Source organism: Giraffa tippelskirchi, chromosome 5 (genome assembly GCF_054371585.1).
Source record: "Giraffa tippelskirchi isolate mGirTip1 chromosome 5, T2T-mGirTip1v1.2.pri, whole genome shotgun sequence".
NCBI classification, from domain to species: Eukaryota; Metazoa; Chordata; class Mammalia; order Artiodactyla; family Giraffidae; genus Giraffa; species Giraffa tippelskirchi.
Genome location: NC_137279.1, coordinates 179008099 through 179031082, shown reverse-complemented (window position 1 = coordinate 179031082; position 22984 = coordinate 179008099). Strand labels below are relative to the sequence as shown.

The following is a 22984-nucleotide window of genomic DNA, read 5'->3' as shown; positions in this document are numbered from 1 at the left end:
CACTGGCCAGTGTCTCACTCCAAGTGTTTGCCTCTTCTCCTGGTTTCATGTCCCCAGTCTTTCTAGTAACCTGCTATGTTTGTTTATCTCTAAATCATGAATAAAAATTACCAACTTGATCAGGCTTTAAAATGACTGACAGAGATATTAGGGCGTCATCACTGAATTTATGTTTCAAATTTTCCTAACTATTTTATGTAAAGACAGAAATGATGCCATGAAACACTACATTAGACCTGCTCTGTCCAACTTGGTAGCCACTTAGTCATACATATGCAGCTACTGAGCATTTGAAATCTGGCTAGTGTCACTATGGCACCCCACTCCAGTACTCTTGCCTGGAAAATCCCATGGACGGAGGAGCCTGGTAGGCTGCAGCCCATGGGGTCGCGAAGAGTCGGACACGACTGAGCGACTTCACTTTCACTTTTCACTTTCCTGCATTGGAGAAGGAAATGGCAACCCACTCTATCTAGTGTTCTTGCCTGGAGAATCCCAGGGACGGCGGAGCCTGGTGGGCTGCCGTCTATGGGGTCGCACAGAGTCGGACACGACTGAAGCAACTTGGCAGCAGCAGTAGCAGTGTCACTAAGCAAGTGAATTCTGTTTTAATGTTTATTAATTTAAATTCAAAAATTAACATTTGGTGTAGTTTTGGGGAAAGCTTTTTAGGTGAAACTCGGTATGACAATATGCTTTTTTAACAGCAGATTTTTTGAAATCTAAGCACAGATCAAGTACTTCTGATAAAACTTAGTGTCTGAATTGAGATGTACTGTAACGCTAGAACATATACCAGATTTTAAAGACCGAGTATTAAAAAAATGAATACAGAATAGCTCATTATGTATTTTTATACTGGTTGCATGTCAAAATAGTATTTTAGATATAGTGTATTAAATAAAATCTCCCCTTATTTATTTACCTTTTTTAACGTGGCTACTAGAAGAATCTAAATTATGTATGTGACTTGCATTGTATTTTTATTGGACAGCGCCATGTTGGAAAATTGTAGTTCAATGTAGCTGCAGCGGAAGGCATATAATGGGTATGACAAGAAAAGTGAAATGTAGTCAATGGTGGCGCGCTCTCTCTCTCTCTCTCTCTATATATATATATACTATATCTGAGAAAGCAGACCTATAAGCAAGAGGAAGCCACTGGGAAAGAAGCGGAGGTGAGGGATGGAGGAGAGAATATACTAGTGGCCCATGGAACCTTGGCTCTGGAGGCTCATTATACTCTTGTTTTTCATGTGGCTTGGTTGTTCAATCTGCTTAGTAATTAAAAGAATTCTAACTATTTCAGATGTAGAGGTAGAAGAAAAGGCTTCTGAGAAAACACCATGAGTGTCAAGTGGAAGAGCAAGCTTGACTTAATCTCAGACAAAAGAAATCAGCCCAACTAAGTAAAACCAAGGGATAAGACATAATAAACTCAAAAACTATGTTTAATCATATAGAGATTTTATCTTTAAGGATTTCTGACAAGGTTCTTAGTTTCAAGAAAACTAAAATTTTGTTTAGAATCTAAACTCTGAAATTTGTAAGATATTTTTCCACTAAATTCCACTAATACTATTAAAATGTGACTATAAAAAAAGGCAAGAATGCATTACCTTCCAGAAATGACTATAAATTTTAATGACATTTAAGAATTACAAAGTGTCTAGCACAGTGCCTAACAGAGAACAAATTCATTAAATAATAAGTTTTCATTTCTTTCTTTCTTAGTAATAACCTCTAGTCTGGCTAAATTGTCATAAAAATATTTCTAGGTATTTAAAAAGCAAAACGTCCAACCTCCACTCACAATCTTGAAAATTGATGCTAACGACAAAAAGACGTCATGGTTAAAACAAAAGGATAACGAGTGACATAATTAGAAATGGGGAATTCCTTAAAGTCAGTCCTTGCCAAATCTTTTAACCACCCTTACACCTCCAGGATGGGGTAAAAATATACTTACCACTAGGCTGCATAGTCAATGGACTACAAACTGGTCAGGGAGTTAAAAGGTTTGGGATTTACCCCTGGATCCACCAATACTTTGCTCTGACCTCTGACAAGTCAGTTTCTCTGTATGTTAATTTCTCCATCTGTAAAATGGGGACGGGAGGAAGGGGGACACTTATTACCCTGTAAAGGACTGCGACTTTACTAGTATTAACATACTGGACTACATTACAAGAAAAGTAGGACATTTACATATAATATTTTTGCTTATTCGAATACCTCAGGGTTGGAGAGAACCTTATGGTAAGTATCCCAGGTTAAATTTAACTAAGCCTCAGTCTTCACAGAAATAAAAAACACAATATTCACCACGTTTGGTCCCATGCAAACATCAAATTTCCAACCAATAAGGGTAAACTAGAAAATAAAAAGATACTAAAACTATATTAAGATGGTGTTATAAACTAAATTATGCCTCCCATCCCAAGTGATATGTTGAAGTCCTAATCCTCCAGTGTGACTTTATTTGCAGATAGGACCTTTACGAGCTTGTTGTTGTTCAGTACCTCAGTCATCTGCGTCTCTGCGGCCCCATGGACTGAAGCATGCCAGGCTTCCCTGTCCTTCACTATCTCCTGAAGTTTTTTCAAACTCATGCCCGTTGAGTCAGTGATGCCATCCAACTATTTCATCCTCTGTCATCCTCTTCTCCTCCTGCCTTCAATCTTTCCCAGCATCAGGGTCTTTCCCAATGAGTCAGCTCTTTGCATCAGGTGCCCAAAGTATTGGAGCTTCAGCTTCAGCATCAGTCCTTCCAATGAATATTTAGGACTGATTTCCTTTAGGATTGACTGGTTTGATCTCCTTGCTGTCCAAGGGACCCTCAAGGATCTTCAGCACCACAGTTCAAAAGCATCAATTCTTTGGCACTCAGCCTTCTTTATGGTCCAACTCTCACATCCATACATGACTAGTTGAAAAACCATAGCTTTGACTAGATGGACCTTTGTCAGCAAAGTAATGTCTCTGCTTTTTAATACGCTGTCTAGGTTTGTCACAGATTTTCTCCCAAGGAGCAAGTATCTTTTAGTTTCATGGATGCAGTCACTGGCCACAGTGATTTTGGAATCCAAGAAAATAAAGCCTGTCATTGTATCCACTGTTTCTCCATGTATTTGCCATGAAGTGAGGCACCGGATGCTATGATATTAGTTTTTAGAATGTTGAGTTTTAAGCCAGCCTTTTCACTCTCCTCTTTTACCTTCATCAAGTGGCTCCTTAGTTTCTCTTCACTTTCTGCTATTAGGGTGGTATCATCTGCATAGCTGAGGTCATTGATATTTCTCCCAGCAATCTTGATTCCAAATGGTGCTTCATCCAGCCCCTAATTTCGCGTGATGTAGTCTGCATAGAAGTTAAATAAGCACAGTGACAATATACAGCCTTGAGGTACTCCTTTCCCAACTTTGAACCAGTTCGTTGTTCCATGTCCAGTTCTAACTTTTCTGCTTCTTGACCTGCAGACAGGTTTCTCAGGAGGCAGGCAAGGCAGTCTGGTATTCCCATCTCTTTAAGAATTTTCCACAGTTTGTTGTGATCCATACAAAGGCTTTGGTGCAGTCAATGAAGCAGAAGTTTTCCTGGAATTCTCTTGCTTTTTCTATGATCCAACGGATGTTGGTAATTTGGTCTCTGGTTCCACCGCCTTTTCTAAATCCAGTTTGAACATCTGGAAGTTCTTGGTTCACATACTGTTGAAGCCTAGCTTGAAGGATTTTGAGCATTACCTTGCTAGCATGTGAAATGAGCATAACTGTGTGGTAGTTTGAACATTCTTTTGCTTTGCTCTTCTTTGGGATTGGAATGAAAACTGACATTTTCTAGTCCTGTGGCCACTGCTGAGTTTTCCAAATTTGCTGGCACACTGAGTGTAGCTCTTTAACAGCATCATCTTTTAAGATTTGAAACAGCTCAGCTGGAATTCCATCACCTCCACTAGTTTTGTTTGTTGTGATGCTTCCTAAGGCCCACCTGACTTCACATTCCAGGATGTCTGGTTCTAGGTGAGTGATCATACATACCATTACGGCTATCTGTGTCATTAAGACCTTTTTTGTACAGTTCTTCCGTGTATTCTTACCACTTCTTCTTAATATCTTCTGCTTTTGTTAGGTCCATACTGCTTCTGTCCTTTACTGTGCCCATCTTTGCATGAAATGTTCCCTTGGTATCTTTCATTTTCTCAAAATCTCTAGTCTTTCCCATCCTATTGTTTCCTCTCTTTCTATGCATTGCTCATTTAAGAAGAGTGTTTGCTATGACCAGTGCATTCTTTTGGCAAATACTCTGTTAGCCTTCGTCCTGCTTCATTTTGTACTACAAGGCCAAACCTGCCTGTTACTCCTTGACTTCCTACTTTTGCATTCCAGTCCCCTCTGATGAAAGCACATCTTTTTTTGGTGTTAGTTCTAGAAGGTCTTGTAGGTCTTCTTGGACCGTTCAACTCCATCTTCTTTGGCATTACTGGTTGGGGCATAGACTTGGATTACTGTGATGATGAATGGTCTGCCTTGGAAACAATCAAGATCATTCTGTTGTTTTTGAGATTGCACCCTAGTACTGCATTTAGAGTCGATTGCTGACTATGAGGGCTACTCCATTTCTTCAAAGGGATTCTTGCCCATAGTGGTAGATATACTGCTCACCTGAATTAAATTCACCCATTCCCATCCATTTTAGTTCACTGATTCCTAAAATGTTGATGTTCACACTTGCCATCTCCTGTTTCACCACTTTCAATTTACCTTGATTCATGGACCTAACATTCCAGGTTCCTATGCAATATTGTTTTTCACAGCATTGGACTTTACTTTCACCACCAGACACATCCATAACTGGGTTATCATTTCCACTTTGGTTCAGGCTTTTCATTCCTTCTGGAGCTGTTTTTCCACTCTTCTTCAGTAGAATATTGGACACCTACTGACCTGAGGGGTCCATCTTTCAGTGTCATATCTTTATGCCTTTTCATATTGTCTATGGGGTCTCAAGGTAAGAACGCTGAGTGGTTTGCCATTTCCTTCTCCAGTGGACCACATTTTGTCAGGGCTCTCCATCATGACCCAACCATCTTGGGTGGCCCTACATGGCATGGTTTAGAGCTTCACTGAGTTATAAAAGGCTGTGATCCATGTGATCATTTTAGTTTGTTTTCTGTGATTGTGTTTTCCATTCTGTCTGCCCTCTGATGGATGAGGATAAGAGGCTTGTGCAAACTTCCTAATGGGAGGGACTGGCTGTGGGGAAAACTGGGTCTTGCTTTGGTGGGCAGGCCATGCTCAGTAAATCTTAATCCAATTTTCTGCTGATAGGTGGGGTTGCGTGTGCTCTCTGCAGTTTGGCCAGAGGCGGCCCAGTCCAAGAGTCTGCAGTCTCTATGGTAGGGTATAGACTCTATGGTAGGAGTAGTGGTGACCTCCTACAAGAGGATTTATGCCAGCACACCACAACTCCCGGGACTGCTGCTCTCAGTCCCCTGATCCGGTGGCAGGCCAATGTCCACCCACATCTCCACCAGACTCTCAAAAACTCACAGGACTGGTATCCTAATGAAAAGGAAGAGATACCAGAGACTGATTGGTCTCTCTCTCTCTCTCTCTCAATCCAACTCCACCCCTCCACCAACACATACAGAGAAAAGGGCCAGGTGAGCACACAGTCAGAAGGTGTTCTGTCTATAAGCTGAGGGAAGCCTCACCGTAAACCAACCCCACTAGCTTCTTGATCTTGGATGTCTAGACTTAGGAACTGTGAGAAATAAGTGTTTGTTGTTTAAACTACCCCACTTGTGGTATTTTGTTACAGCAATCCAAACACATGACTACACATGGTCACAGGACAAATGAGGCTATAGAAGTTCTTTGAGAGTATCTCATATAACACTACTTCATTTTCAAGTTGTCTTAAAGAATCTTCATCCTTCTTTTTACTACAGTTGGATTGATGGGAAAATAGAGCATAACAAAATAAAAATAACAACAACAACAAAACAAACTGGAAGTTAAAATTTTATCCTCTTTTGAATCTCAAGACTATTTTCTCTTAACGATTTTAGGCAAGTTAACTCTATTGAGTCTGCTTTCTAAAAAAAAAATCAGTAAAAAAGGGATGATCATCCCAGTGCTACTTGCTTCACTAGGTTGTGAAGAGCAAATAAAAAACTAGGCTTTAAATGTGCATAATAAAGATAATAGGGATTACTAAAGGAAAACTTGCTGTCTTCTACCTTTCTCAGGGGGAAAACTCAGATCCTGATTAACGTAATGTATGTACTTACAAAAAGGACACGGGATATTAGAACCTCCTGTTACCAGTTAGCCCCTATGGATTCTCATATTTACAAATGAATATCTGCTAAAGTTACTTTTTTTAATTGGAGTATAACAGTTATACAATCTTGCACTGGTTTCTGCTGTACAATGAAGTAAATCAGCTATTGTTTTTCAGTCGCCCAGTGGTATCGGACTCTTTGCAATCCCATGAACTGCAAGCATGCCAGGCCCCTCTGTCTGGAACAAAATCAGCTATATGTATATATGTATTTCCTCTCTCTTGGACTTCCCTCCCACCTCCCCCATCCCACTCATCTAGATCACCACAGAGCAGAGTTGAGCTTCCAATGTTATACAACAGGGTCCCACTAGCGATGTATTTTACATATGTTTGTGCCATCCTCCCCTCCTGTGTCCACACGTCCGTTCTCTACATCTGACTCTATTCCTGCCCTGCAAATAAGTTCATCTGTACCATTTTTCTAGATTCTACATATATGCATTAATATATGATATCTGTTTTTCTCTGACTTACTTCACTCTGTATGACAACTTTGTCCTTTCTCCCTTTGGCTTCCTTTTACTGTACACTGGGATCTTTAAAAATTATGGTAATGCATTCTTCTCAGGAGAAGTAAAAGTGCCTGTATTTATTCCAAAAGACATTAAATGACACTAGGGCTGGGGAAAGAAGAGTAACTCGAATCCTTAAAATGGATGTCTGGAGCCCTGAAATACTTAAGAGGGCAATCTGTGACCATCCTAGAAAATACACCCTCTTTGATTTCTAAGCGAAGAGCACAAGAGCACATTCTAGGAGTATCCAAAGTAATGCTGTCCAACAAGACTTTCTGTGATAATGGAAATGTTCTGTATCTGTGTCATCCAATGGATAACCACTAGCCTCACAGGGCTATTCAGCATTTGAAATGTGGCTGGTGTGACTAAAGAGTCACCATTTTTAATTATACTTAATTCCTCTTAAATTTAAATAGACATATGCAGCCAGTGGCTACTGTATTGGGTAGTGTAAATCTACAGAATGTAAAGACTCCAGGATTTTGGGAAACCCTCGAGGGGAAGATAATAGATAACAGAAAAATCTACAAAGCTATGGAAGCATCTTTTCAAAATGTGATAAAACAATCACAATGGATCATCCCCTGAAGCAAGGAAAAGTTGAAAACATTCTTCACATATTAAGAAGAAATTCATTTGTAAATTATTACTGTATATTTATAATAGCAATACTGTAATAATTATTAATATTATATAGCTTAAAAATAATATTTTTAAGTGTTTACTCTGCACCAGATAGTGTGCTAAGTATTTCAATAACATCATTTTGTTGAATCCTCTCTGGTATCATTACCCCTTTATATTAATAAGGAAATAATATTCAGAGAGGTTGAATAATTTCTAAAAGGTTACAGTCAGTAGAAAGGCCAGGATCTGAACCTAAACTATGTTCTTAACTACAATGCCTTCTCCTCAAAAAACAAAAACAAAAAAGGTAACAACAACAAAAAATCTTACTAATGTTTCTGACATAAAGTAGCCCAGCTTGGACAGTCTTCCCATTTTACTGTAGTAAAAACTGAAGCACTGGTGCTTATTAGCTTGATCTGGATACTAAATAATCTGAGACATAGTCTGGGATTTAATGATGTAAAACTAGATTAAATGGAGGATGTTCACAGGTACCATGTTTCAAATACTCACAGAGCTTGGAAAATACAAAACAAGTAATGCAGGTTTATATGCACACACCAGTAAGACAGCAGGGATAGGCAGGAAGGGAAGAAGGGAGCAGGGAAGGAGAGATGGTTCCCTCAGAAATGGAAACTGGAAAATAGAAAAATCAAATGTACCTCTGAAAATACATTAAGACAACACAGAACTCCTTTAGCAGTGAAAGCAACTGTGGTTTTAATAAACCAGAAACCTATGCTGATAAGCAGAAATCAAAACACAAAAGCTGGAAGCAGAACACCTGTCCCACTGTGGTCATGGTGGACAAGCTACAGGGGAGGCAGGAGATAGAAAAGGGACTGGTCTGGAATGTGCCATTGATCAGCCACTCCCTCTAATTAGCAAGTACTCCTAGGGCCTCTCAGTTGATTCTCTGCCTCCAGCTCTCCTTCATTTACCTCTATTTCATTTGGAGTTAAGTGTGAAGAGACAGTATTATTCCTCTGGGATATCTGTCAGAAGAGGGGGGAGGGGAAGCAAGCTAGGCAATCCCTTCCTGCAAGAGCCATAAATTCTGTCTTGTACATGCAGCAGATGTGAACAAAGAAGATGAAACAGATCTCTTCTTGGCAATCATCCCTACCCCCACTCCATCTTTTGCAATTATATGTCTGCACGTGCACACAAAATCCCAGAGAACATCAATATTTCCTTTAACAAGCAAAGCAGATAGCAATGAATGGCTAATGAAAATGCAGAAAAGCCATAACTCCTTTTGTCTTATAGGCAGTACTAGTAGACTTCAACTATATATATCGTTTACCCTTTCCAGAGCCTATGGAGGTGTGAGCCAGGACACAGAAGACACTAACGCTTTTTAGAATGCTTTCGACTCAAGTTTCTTGGACACTGAAGAAGTTTAGTGATACCAATGGTGCAACATCATACTTTCTGGCAGACATAAACGGACCTGATACTACGAAATAAGTAATGTACAACCATCATCATCATTCTAGTCTGTATTGGGAATGAAGCAGATGACTGTACTGGATGGTCTACTCTACTAGTCAGAATACTCTAGAGGTAGCGTTTTATCTTCAAATCTTAGGTCCTAGACTTCAAAGGAGACAGAGGCACATAATCTCATTTAAAGGAAAACAAGGATAGTTGAGGGTTTAAAAAACTGAGCAGATTTACCAGGAGAAGAGAAGACTCAGGGGGAGGAGGAAAGCTTTTTGCAAATATCTGGAGTGTTCTCATGAAGATAAGAGATTTGCTTTGCTTGTTTAATATCTGTGGGTGGAAGCTATAGGCAGATAGGCTTCGGCTCATTACTAGGAAGAACTTTCTGACAGTTGGAGGTATCCAACAGTGGGATGCACTCTCTGGGAAGGGAAGGTCTGAATTTGCTATCATTGCAGGTATAGAAGTAGAGGTAAGATAACCTCTTGGTGGAAACACTGAATCATAAAAAGGAAGAGGGAGGCTGGACTAGGTAACCTTTAGAGGTCTTGCCCAAATTTGAGAACCTATACTTTTATGGGAGTATGGACCTCCTGCTTTCATCATTACAACACTGTGCAACTTAAGGTTTGTAGCATGGACAATGTACATTATTTCCAACACCAAGTTTCTTTCTGAAAGCTTACAGAAGAGTGACAGAGAGACAGAAGAAATCTTATTATTAAGATCTTATTTCCCTTCTGCATCTTCATCTACCACATACTGGCACTGTGTTGGGCACTTTACATAGTTTATCCAGCTAGGTTATTGTGAAACTCTGAGCTAGTAAGACATTGTCTTTGGTTTTTACTTTCCTCATTTGGAAAATGAAGGGGTTGAACTTCATTATTCATGAAAAGGGACATCGAAGTCCCCTCTAATTTCCTTCATATTATGAGTGTGAGGGAAAGTAGCAGCAGGGACCTAGGTCAATTATTTCCTTCCTATGCACCATGACTTAACCTGGCAGATACTTTGAAATACCTTCCTTCTTTGGAGTAATAAACAATGTGTGCTACCTTCATTTTACACAGTAAACATAGTCCTGAAAGGTTAAGTGTAAATAGAAATTTTAATAAAAAAATGAAGTACATTTTGTACACACCAAAACGGTTAGTTAAAAGAAGTCTTTATAAAAATAAGTGCAATGTTTGCTGCAAAGCAACTTGTTCTATGAGAAGAGCTGGCTCATTGGGAAAGAACCTGATGCTGGGAAAGATTGAAGGTAAAAGGGGAAAGAGGTGGCAAAGGATGAGATGGTTAGATAGCATCTCCAACTCAATGGACATGAATTTGAGCAAACTCAGGGATATAGTGGAGAACAGAGGAGCCTGGCATGCTACAGTCCACAGGGTCGCGAAGAGTCAGACAAGACTTAGAGACTGAACAACAACTAGTTCTATAAATTTGGATTTTATATATAGGATATTCTGTTATCACTTTGTCCTCTACTTAAGTTACCATGTCAAAGCTGCATTGCAATTTTTCCCTATCTTTGGGGTGATCAGTCTGTTGGTACAAATACAAAACTATGGGTTTGAAAACAGTATTAAAAGTCACTCAATGCTTTCTCCTTCCTCTGCCTCTAACTCAACCAACCATAGCCAATGTTTGAATTTTCTAACATCTTTACCAGCTCTTTGCTTACTCTTCCAGTGATGAAGACCCCACATCTCCCCATGAAGCTCCTTCCATGCTTGACACTGGACCTTGGCTTTAGGGATGTGATTCTCTATATTTTTCCCATCTTAACAAGCATGAGGGAATCCCAGGACACCTCCATCAGTAACAACAGTTTTACATATAACCAAGCTTTTAATAGAGTTTCTCTCTAGAGAGCAAGATGGTGATGGGAGGGAAACTTTCTCTTTTCATTTGGCATACTTCTGTTGGAAATTTTTTTTTTTTTTTCCACTGACTATATATTACTTTTGGAGAAGGAAATGGCAACCCACTCCAGTATTCTTGCCTGGAGAATCCCATGGACGGAGGAGCCTGGTAGGCTACAGTCCATGGGGTCGCAAAGAGTCGGACACGACTGAGCGACTTCACTTTCACTTATATATTACTTTAATACATACATGCATGTATTTTTAAAAAGTGGTCCGGGGGTAAATCTTACTCACACTAAGGATAGGAGGTTGGAGGGGAATAAGTCCCCCTAGAGGAACAACAGAATGAGAGGGAACAGTGTGTTATGATTTGACACCTCCATCAGCTGTAATATTCTTGGGTATAGAATGGGCATTGAATTGACTGTAATATAGTTAGTACAGGAGGCTGAAGGACCCCTACTTCCTTGAAAATCACGGCTAATCTCTTTCTCAACTGAGTAAGCCAGATCTTCAGGCATTTTAAAATAGCTTTCATGTGTACAAGGAAAGTTAACTACTTCCTGGTCTCATCAAGGTTAAATTCAATGACTAATTATAAAACATGTCTCACTGTGTAATGTATCTGCCTCTTTTTCCCTGTCATTCAGCCTAATCCATAGTACACTCTTCTAATTGGACAGTCTGCCTTCTAACATTATTCTTCTATAGTGTGTTCATTTTCTCTTCATCATGACAGGGTAGCACCATTTCTAATTACTCAGAATGCCGTGTGTGCTCAGTTGCTTCAGTTGTGTCCAACAATTTGCAACCCAAGGACTGCAGCCCACCAGGCCCCTCTGTCCACGGGATTCTCCAGGCAAGAATATTGGGAGTAGGTTACCATGCCCTTCCCCAGGGGATCTTCCTGACCCAGGGATTGAACCCATATCTCTGGGGTCTCCTGCATTGAAGGCAGGTTCTTTACCAACTGAGCCATCTGAAAGTGAAAAGTGAAAGTTGCTCAGTCGCGTCCAACTCTTTGCAACTCCATGGACAATAGAGTCCATGGAATTCTCCAGGCCCGAATACTGGAGTGGGTAGCCTTTCCCTTCTCCAGGGGATCTTCCCAACTCAGGGATCGAACCCAGGTCTCCCGCATTGCAGGCGGATTCTTTACCAGCTGAGCCACTAGGGAAGCCCAAGAATATTGGAGTGGGTAGCCTATCCCTTCTCCAGCGGATCTTCCCGATCCAGGAATTGAACCGGGGTCTCCTGCATTGCATGTGGATTCATTACCAACTGAGCTATCAGGGAAGCCCCTGAACCACCTGGGAAGCCCCAATTACTCAGACTATTTACCTTATTCCAAGCTTCTGGATGTTTTTACCAAATATCTCCAGTTTCCCCTATTCTGTTATGAAGACCCTGCAGCCAGACTGTCTGGGTTCAGATTTGGTTCTATCATTTACTAGTTGTATAACCGTGGCTAAGTAACTTAACCCCTGTGCCTCAGTCTCCTCATTGGCAAAATAAAAACAACAGCAGCAATTAGCTTATACAGTTGCAGGGAAAACAACTAGGATACACATAAAGCACAGAGGACAGTACCTGGCACACAGTGGATACAATATTAATTTGTATTATTGCTTCCTTCTTGTTCATCATCATGATATCCTGCTACTATTTTACTACAGGCTCAGAGTGTTTACTTGACAATATTCATTAGAAAACATAGATTTCTATGTTTCCTCTTTCTCAATCCAAAGCATTCTTTTAAAGTTTATTTTTAATTGAATGATAATTGCTTTACAATGTTGGGTTGGTTTCTGCCATACAACAACATGAACCAGCCATAAGCATATATATATCCCCTCCCTCTTGAGCCTCTCTCTCTATTTAAATAATCTACTTTTTAAAAAATGATGCCAGTGAAATTATTTGAGGACAGAGATAGATTTACAGATATCGAGGACAGACCTGTAGTTACCAAGGGGGTAAATGCAGCAGGGAGGAGGGATAAATCAGGAGATTGGGATTAACATACACACATACACACACTACTGTATATTGGGTAGGTAACCAACAAGGACCTACTGTATAGCACAGAGAACTCTACTCAGTATTCAGTGATAACCTATATGAGAAAAGAATCTGAAAAAGAATGAATATATGTATGTGTGTGGCTGAGTCACTTTGCTGTAACCTGAAGCTGGCACAGCACTGTAAATCAACTATACTCCAGTAAATTTTTTAAAAATTTTTATTATTTATTTTTAATTGGAGGATAATTGGTTTACAATATTGTGTTAGTTTCTGCCCTATATGAACATGAATCAGCTACAGGTACATGCATGTCCCCTCCCATGTGAACCTCCCTCCAACCTCCCACCTCCCACTCCTCTAGGCTGTCATTGAACATAGGATCTGAGCTCCCTGCATCGTACAGAAAATTTCCACTGGCCATCTAATTTTACACATGGTAATGCACATATTTCAGTGATACTCTCTCAATTCTTCCCACTCTCTTCTTCCCACCCTGTGTCCACAAATCCGTTCTCTATGTCTGCATCTCTACTGCTGCCTTGCAGATAGGTTCATCAGTACCATGAAAAACAAGTTGATATCAGATTGCTGGGAGAAATATCAATAACCTCAGATATGCAGATGATACCACCTTTATGGCAGAAAGTGAAGAAGAACTAAAGAGCCTCTTGATGAAAGTGAAAGAAGAGAGTGAAAAGTTGGCTTAAAGCTACAGTCATCAAGACAGTATGGTACTGGCACAAAAACAGAAATATAAACCAATGGAACAAGATAGGAAGCCCAGAAATAAACCCATGCACCTATGGCTATCTTATTTTTGACAAAGGAGGCAAGAATATACAATGGGGTAATGACAGCCTCTTCAATAAATGGTTCTGGGAAAACTGAATGAAATTAGAACATTTCCTAACACCATACACAAAGATAAACTCAAAATGGATTAAAGACCTAAATGTAAGACCAGAAACTATAAAACTCTTAGAGGAAAACATAGGCAGAACACTTGATGACATAAATCAAAGCAAGATCCTCTATGACCCACTTCCTAGAGTAACAGAAATAAAAACAAAAGTAAACAAGTGGGACCTGATTAAACTTAAAAGCTTTTGCACAGCAAAGGACTGTCCACGTAATTAATTCTCCAGGCCAGAATACTGGAGTGGGTAGCCTTTCCCTTCTCCAGGTGATCTTCCCAACCCAGGGATCAAACCCAGGTCTCCCACATTGTGGGCAGATTCTTTACTAGCCGAGCCACAAGGGAAGCCCAAGAACACTGGTGTGGGTAGCTTATCCCTTCTCCAGGGGATCTTCCCGACCCAGGAATTGAACTGGGGTTTCCAGCATTGCAGGTAAATTCTTTACCAACTGAGCTATCAGGGAAGCCCTAAAAAAAACTATAAGCAAGGTGAAAAGACAACCCTCAGAATTGGAGAAAATAATAGCAAATGAAACAACTGACAAAAGATTAATTTCCAAAATATATAAGCAGCTCATACAACTCAATACCAGAAAAGCAAACAACCCAATCAAAAAGTGGGAAAAAGACCTAAACAGACACTTTTCCAAAGAAGACATACAGATGGCTAACAAACATATGAAAAGATGCTCAACATCACTCATTATTAGAGAAATGCAAATCAAAACTACAATGAGATATCACCTCACATCAGTCAGAATGGCCCATCATCAAAAGTCTACAAACAATAAATGCTGGGGAGGGTGTGGAGAAAAGGGAACGCTCTTATACTGTTGGTGGGAATGTAAACTGATACAGTCACCATGGAAGACGGTACAGAGATTCCTTAAAAAACTAGGAATAAAACCACCATATGAGTCAGCAATCCCACTCCTAGGCATATACTCTAAGGATACCAAAATTGAAAAAGACACATGTATCCCATTGTTCACTGCAGCACTATTTACAATAGCTAGAACATGGAAGCAACCTAGATGTCCATCAACAGATAAATGGATAAAGAAATTGTGGTACATACATACAATGGAATACTACTCAGCTATAAAAAGGAACGCCTTTGAGTCAGTTCTAATGAGGTGGATGAACCTAGAACCTATTATACAGAGTGAAGTGAGTCAGAAAGAGAAAGATAAATACCGTATTCTAACACATACACATGGAATTTAGAAAAAAGGTACTGAAGAATTTATTTACAGGGAAGCAATGGAGAAACAGAAATAGAGAATAGACTTACGGACGTGGGGAGAGGGGAGGAGAGGCTGAGATGTATGCAAAGAGTAACATGGAAACTTACATTACCATATGTAAAATAGATAGCCAACAGGGATTTGCTGTATGCCTCAGGAAACTCCAACAGGGGCTCTGTATCAACCTAGAGGGGTGGGATGGGGAAGGAGATGGGAGGGAGGTTCAAAAGGGAGGGGATATATGTATACCTATGGCTGATTCATGTTGAGGTTTGACAGAAAACAACAAAATTCTGCAAAGCAATTATCCTTCAACTAAAAATTAAATAAAATTTTTAAAAAAGAAAACTAAGATCATGGCATCTGGTCCCACCACCTCATGGCAAATAGATGGGGAAACAATGGAAACAGTGAGAGACTTTATTTTGGGGGGCTCCAAAATCACTGCAGATGATGACTGCAGCCATGAAATTAAAAGACGCTTGCTCCTTGGAAGAAAAGCTATGACCAACCTAGACAGTATATTAAGAAGCAGAGACATTACTTTGCCAACAAAGGTCCGTCTAGTAAAGTTATGGTTTTTCCAGTAGTCAGGCATGGATGTGAGAGTTGGATTATAAAGAAAGTGGAGCACCAAGGAATTGATGCTTTTGAACTATGGTGTTGGATTAAGACTTAAAGAGTCCCTCAGACTGCAAGGAGATCCAACCAGTCCATCCTAAAGGAAATCAGTTCCAAATATTTATTGGAAGGACTGATGCTGAAGCTGAAACTCCAATACTGTGGCCACCTGATGCAAAGGATTGACTCATTTGAAAAGACCCTGATGCTGGGAAAGATTGAAGGCAGGAGGAGAAGGGGACAACAGTGGATGAAATGGATGGCATCACCGACTCAATGGGCATGAGTTTGAGTAGGCTCCAAGAGTTGGTGATGGACAGGGAAGCCTGGCGTGCTGCAGTCCATGGGGTTGCAGAGTCAGACACAATAGAGTGACTGAACTGAACTATGTGTTAATATATGATATTTGTCTTTCTTTATGACAGAATTCACTCTGTATAATAGGCTCTAGGTTCATCCACCTCATTAGAACCGACTCAAATGTGTTCCTTTTTATGGCTGAGTAATATTCCATTGTATATACCACTGCTTTTTTGTTCATTCAACTGTCGATGGACATCTAGGTTACTTCCATGTCTTAGTTATTGTAAATAGTGCTTCGATGAATATTGGGGTACATGTGTCTTTTTTGATTATGGCTTCCTCAAGATATATGCTCAATAGTAGGATTGCTGGGTCATATGATAGTTTTATTTCTAGTTTTTAAGGAATCTCCATACTGTTTTCCATAGTGGCTATGTCAATTTGCATTTACACCAACAGTGCAAGAGGGTTCCGTTTTCGCCACATTCTCTTCAGCATTTATTGTTTGTAGATTTTCTGATGATGGCCATCAAGATCGATGTGAGGTGATACCTTATTGCAGTTTTGATTTGCATTCCTCTAATTATGAGTTATGTTGAACGTTTTTTCTTGTGTTTATTAGCCATCTTTATGTCTTCTTTGGAGAAATGTCTGTTCAAATCTTCTGCCCACATTTTGATTGCATTGTTTGTTTTTCTGGTATTGAGCTGAATGAGTTGCTTGTATATTTTGGAGATTCATCCTTTATCAGCTGTATCATCTGCAAGTTTTTTTATCCCTTTCTGGGTTGTCTTTTGATCTTGTTTATAGTTTCCTTTGCTGTACAAAAGCTTTTAAGTTTAATTATGTGTCATTTATTTATTTTTGCTTTTATTTCCATTACCGTAGGAGGTGGGTCATAGAGGATCTTGCTGTGATTTATGTGAAAGAGTGTACTGCCTATGTTTTCCTCTAAGAGCTTTATAGTCAACGGCCTTATATTTAAGTCTTTAATCTATTTTGAGTTTATTTTTGTGTATGGTGTTAGAAACTGTTCTTCTAAGTCGCTTCAGTCGTGTCCGACTCTGTACGACCCCATAGATGGCAGCCCACCATGCTCCGCCATCCTTGGAGTTCTTCAGGCAAGAATACTGGAGTAGGTTGCCATTTCCTTCTCTAGTGCATGAACGGGAAAAGTGAAAGTGAAGTCACTTAGTCGTGTCTGACTCTCAGAGACCGCATGGACTGTAGCCTACCAGGCTCCTCCGTCCATGGGATTTTCCAGGCAAGAGTACTGGAGTGGGGTGCCATTGCCTTCTCCAGAAAGTGTTCTACTTTTATTCTTTTGCATGTAGCTGTCCAGTTTTCCCAGCACCACCTATTTTTTTTTAGGTTTTCTTAAAATTAATTTAATTGGATGATAATTAGTTTACAATACTTTGATGGTTTTTGCATACATCTACATGAATCAGCCACAGGTGCACATGTGGCACCCCATCCTGAACCTCCCACCCACCCCATGGCTCTCTGGGTTGTCCCAGAGTGTTGACTTGTGCCCTGCTTCATGCATCAAACTTGCACTGGTCATCTATTTTACATATGGTAATAATACATGTTTGAATGCTATTCTCTCAAATCATCCTACTCTCACCTTCTCCCACAAAGTCCGTAAGTCTGTTCTTTACATCTGTGTCTCTTTTGCTGCTTTGCATATAGGATCATAATTACTGTCTTTCTAAATTCCATATACTTGTGTTAATATACAATATTGCTGTTTCTCTTTCTGACTTACTTCACTCTGTAAATAGGCTCCAGTTCTGTCCACCTCATTAGAACTGACTCAAATGCATTCATTTTTATAGCTGAGTAATATTCCATTGTGTATATGTACCACAACTTCCATATTCATTCATCTGTTGATGGACATGTAGGTTGCTTCCAGTCCTAGCTATTGTAAGTAGTGCTGCAATGAACATTGGGGTATATGTGTCTCTTTCAATTCTGGTTTCCTCAGTGTGCATGCCTAGCAGTGGGTCGTATGGCAGTTCTACTTTCAGTTTTTTTAAAGAAATCTGTACAGTGTTCTCCATATTGGCCCACAACGACTTATTGAAGAGGCTGTCTTTTCTCCATTGTATATTCTTGCCTCCTTTGTCAAAGATAAGGTGCCCAAAGGTGTGTAGGTTTATCTCTGGGCTTTGTATCTTATTCCATTGGTCTATATTTCTGTTTTTAGGCCAGTACCATACTGTCTTACAGCTTCCCTCATAGCTCAGTTGGTAAAGAATCTGCCTGCAGTGCAGGAGACCTGGGTTCGATTTCTAGGTCGGGAAGACCCCCTGGAGAAGGAAATGGCAATCCACTCCAGTATTCTTGCCTGGAAAATCCCATGGACAGAAGAGCCTGGCGGGCTACAGTCCATGGGGTCGCAAGAGTCAGACACAACTTAGCAACTAAACCACCACCACCATACTGTCTTGGTGACTGTAGTTTTGTAGTATAGTCTGAAATCAGGAAGGTCGATTCCTTCAGCTCCATTTTTCCTTCTCAAGACTGCTCTGGCTATTAGGGGCCTTTTGTGTTTCCATACAAATTGTGAAATTTTTTGTTCTAGATCTTTGAAAAATATCATCGGTAGTTTGATAGGGATTGCACTGAATTTGTAGATTGCTTTGGGTAGTACAGTCATTTTCACAATATTGATTCTTCTAATCCAAGAACATGGAATATCTCTCCATCTGTTTGTGTCATCTTTGATTTCTTTCATCAGTGTCTTCTAGTTTTCTGCATACAGGTCTTTTGTCTCTTTGGGTGGTTTATTCCTAGGTATTTTATTCTTTTTGTTGCAATAGTGAATGGGATTGTTTCCTTAACTTCTCTGATTTTTCATTGTATAGGAATGCAAAGGATTTCTGTGTATTAATTTTACATCCTGCAACTTTACTATATTCACTGATTAACTCTAGTAATTTTCTGGTGGAATCTTCAGGGTTTTCTGTGTATAGTATCATGTCATCTGCAAATAGTGAGAGTTTTACTTCTTCATTTCCAATCTGGATTTATTTCCTTTTGTTCTCTGATTGCCATGGATAGGACTTCCAAAACTATGTTGAATAACAGTGGTAAGAGTGGGCATGCTTGTCTTGTTCCTGAACTTAGAGGAAATGCTTTCAGATTTTCACCAATGAGACTAATATTGGTTTGGTTTTATTCTATTAGGCCTTTATTATGTTGAAGCAGGTTCCTTCTATGCTTACTTTCTGGAGAATTTTTATCATAAATGGGTGTTGAATTTTGTCAAAAACTTTCTATGCATCTATTGAGATGATCATATGATTTTTATCTTTCAGTTGTTGATATGGTGTATCACATTGATTAATTTGTGTATACTGATGCATCTTTGCATCCCTGGGATAAATCCCACTTGATCATGGTGTATGATCCTTTTAATGTGTTGTTGGATTCTGTTTGCTAGAATTTTGAATTTTTTGCATCTATATTCATCGGTGATACTCGTCTGTAATTGTCCTTTTTGGTGGTATCTTTGTATGCTTTTGGTATTAGGGTGATGGTGGCCTCGTAAAATGAGTTTGAGAGCTTTCCTTTCTCTGCTGTTTTTTGGAAGTTTGAGCAAGAAAGGTGTTAGCTCTTCTCTAAACTTCTGGTAGAATTTGCCTGTGAAGCCATCTGGCTCTGGGCTTCTGCTTGTTGGAAGATTTTTTATTAGTTTTGATTTTGGTGCTTGTGATTGGTCTGTTCATGATTTCTATTTCTTCCTGGTTCAGTTTTGGAAGGTGGTACTTTTCTAAGAATGTGTCTATTTCTTCCAGACTGTCCATTTTATTGGCATATAGTTGCTCATGGTAGTCCCTTATGCTTCTTTTATCTCTGCATTGTCTGTTGTAACGTCTCCGTTTTTGTTTTTATTGATTTGAGTCCTCTTCCTTTTTTCTTGACAAGTCTGCTAGTGGTTTGTCAATTTTATCTTCTCAAAGAACCTGCTTTTAATTTCATTCACCTTTTATATTTCATTTCTTTTTCATTTATTTCTGCTCTGATCTTTAAGATTTCTTTCCTTCTACTAGGCTTTGGTTTTTTGTTGTTGTTGCTGCTGTTCTTCTTTTTCTAGTTGCTTTAGGTGTAAAGTCAGGTTGTTTGACGTTTTTCTTGTTTCTTGAGGTAGGCTTGTAGTGCTATAAACTTCCCTCTTATAACTGCTTTTACTGCATCCTATAGGTTTTGGGTCATCATGTTTTCATTGTTTCTAGGTATTTTTTAAGATTTCCTTTTGATGTCTTCAGTGACCTATTGGTTATTTAGAAGTGTGTTGTTTAGCCTCCTGTGTTTGTGTTTTTTACAGTTTTTTTTCTTGTAAGTTATATCTAGTCTCATACATAGTGTTTCGTTCAGAAAAGATGCTTGATACAATTTCGATTTTCTGAAATTTACTGAGCTTGATTTGTGACCCAAGATGTGATCTATACTAGAGATTGTTCCATCTGCACTTGAGAAAAATGTGTATTCTGCTGTTTTGGGATGGAATGTCCTGAAGATACCAATTAGGTCCACGTGGTCTAATGTATCATTTAAGGCTTGTGTTTCATGTAAGGGTTGTGTTTCCTTATTAATTTTTTGTTGTGATGATCTGTCCATTGGTGTAAGTGGGGTGTTAAATTCCCCTACTATTATTGTGTTTAGTTGTTTTCCCCTTTTACGGTTGTTAGCATTTGCCTTATGTATTGAGGTGCTCCTATGTTGGTTGCATAAATATTTATAATTGTTATATCTTTTGGGGTTGATCCCTTGATCATTATGTAGTGTCCTTCCTTATCTCTTGTAAAAGATTTTACTTTAAAGTCTATTTTGTCTGAGTATTGCTACTCCTGCTTTCTTTTGATTCCCATTTGCACAAAATATCTTTATCCATCCCCTGACTTTCAGTCTGTGTCTTTAGGTCTGAAGTGAGTTCTCTTACAGGCAGCATATACATGGGTCTTGTTTCTATATCCCTTCAGCCAGTCTGTGTTTTTTGCTTGGTGCATTTAATCCATTTACATTTAAGGTAGCTATTGACATATATGTTCCTACTGCCATTTTCTTAATCATTTACGGTTTGTTTTTGTGGTCTGTTTCTTCTGTTGTGATTCGTGCTAGAGAATTTCTTTAGCATTTACTGAAAGGCTGGTTTGGTGGTGCTGAATTCTTTCAGCTCTTGTCTATAAAGCTTTTGATTTCACTATCAAACCTGAATGAGATCCTTGCTGAGTAGAGTAATCTTGGTTGCAGGTTTTTTTCTTTCATCATTTTTTTCTTTCACTTTAAACACCTGCATAGTTTCTGCTGAAAAATTAGCTGTTAGCCTTATGGAGATTTTGTGAATGTGTGTCTGCTAAGTCACTTCAGTTGTGTCTGATTCTTGGCAACCCTATGGATTGTAGCCCAGGCTTCAGGGGGTATTCTCCAGGCAGGAATACTGCAGTAGAAAGCCATTTCCTTCTTCAGGGGATCTTGCCAACCCAGGGATTGAACCTAGGTCTCCTGCATTGAAGGCAGATTCTTTAACCTCTGAGCCACAAGGGAAGCCCTGGGGATTGCTTTTTATGTTATTTTTTTCCTTTCTCCTTGCAGCTTTTAATATTTTTTTCTTTGTGCTTAATTTTTGTTAGTTTGATTAATTTATATGTATCTTGCTGTTTTTCTCTTTGGGTTTATCCTATATGGGATTCTCTGGGTTTCCTGGACTTGGGTGGTTATTTCCTTTCCCATTTTAGGGAATTTTTAAACTCTAATCTCCTCAAATATTTTCTCATACTCTTTTTCTCTTCATTTTGGGACCCCTATAATTCAAATGTTGGTGCATTTAATACTGTCTCAGAGATCTTTGAGACTGTCCTCAATTTTTTTCATTCTTTTTTCTCTATTCTGCTCCATGGCAGTTATTGAAGGCTTCCTGGTGGCTCAGCGGTAAACAGTCTGACTGCAATGTGGGTGTCCTTGGTTCAATCCCTGGGTCGGGAAGATCACCTGGAGAAGGGAATAGCAACTCACTCCAGTATTCTTGCGTGGAGAATCCCCACAGACAGAGGAGCCTGGTGGGCTACAGTCCATGAGGTCACAAAGAGTCGGACACAACTGAGTGGCTAACACTTTGAAGACAGTTATTTCTATCATTCAATCTTTCAATTCACTGATCCATTCTTCTGTCTCAGTTATTCTGCTATTGATTTCTTCCAGAATACTTTTCAGTAATTGTGTTGTTTGTAACTGTTTCTTTTTATTTCTTCTAGGTCTTTGTTAAATGTGTTAAATGTTTCTTGTATTTTCTCCATTCTATTTTCAATATTTTGAAACTTCTTTACTATCATTACTCTAAATTATTTTTCAGAGAGGTTGCCTACCTCCTCCTCATTTATTTGGTTGTATACTTTTTACCTTGCTCCTTCATTTTCTGTTGTTTCTTTTTTTCTGATGGGTGAGACTGTGTTCCTGTCTCATTAGTTGTTTGGCTTGAGGTTTCCAGTAGTAGAGTTTGCAGGCAGTTAGATAGAGCCAGATCTTGGTATTGAGATATAGACCTCTGGGATCCCTCACTCCGATTAATATTCTCTGGAACTTGATGTTCTCTGTTTGTTACTCCAGCAGTGTAGTTGGGTGTGGGCAAAAAAAAGAAAAAAAGGCAGAACAATAACAAAGTATAAAAAATAAAAACCCCTGAAGGGTAAAACCAGACTTCAATAGCAATGAGAGAGAAGAAAAGAGAAACAAAAAAGTACACACACACACACACACATATACATATATATATAATAAAAATGAAAAGAGTGAGTAGAATAATAACAAAGATTATAAATAATAAAATAAGCTTAGAAAACTAACAGAAATAGTAGAAAGAATAAGAATATATATGAAACAACCACTAGAGGGTAAAACCAAACTCTACTGGTAAATAGTAAAAACCCAAAAGGTAGAAAAAACCTTGGCTGTGAAGGGCGGGGCTTAGACGATGAGTGGCTCTAGTGGTGGAGACGGGATTTCGGGATTTAGGTGGGGGTGGGATCCTGACTTAGGATCCAAGCCTTCA

At 39.2% G+C, this 22984-nt stretch overlaps 1 protein-coding gene and 1 long non-coding RNA gene across 51 annotated transcripts in view; one reads left to right on the top strand and one right to left on the bottom strand.

Annotated features, from left to right (window-relative positions):
* Positions 1-22984, bottom strand: part of SCMH1 (Scm polycomb group protein homolog 1) — a 202021-nt gene that overhangs the window by 131928 nt on the left and 47109 nt on the right. For 17 of the 50 annotated variants that reach the window (XM_081492359.1, XM_081492374.1, XM_081492360.1 and 14 more), the window contains one exon: positions 1969-2098. The exons of the other annotated variants lie outside the window; for them this stretch is intronic. Coding sequence is in view for 5 of the 17 variants with exons in the window: in XM_081492353.1 (XP_081348479.1) it covers positions 1969-1981 (13 nt within the window). In the remaining 12 variants the exon portion in view is untranslated. The remainder of the gene's footprint in view (positions 1-1968; positions 2099-22984) is intronic. 50 annotated transcript variants of the gene reach the window in all.
* LOC145506878 (uncharacterized) lies at positions 11677-20380 on the top strand. Its single transcript, XR_014054413.1, has 3 exons — positions 11677-11818; positions 16977-17123; positions 18407-20380. It is a non-coding gene; the product is annotated as an uncharacterized LOC145506878 (long non-coding RNA).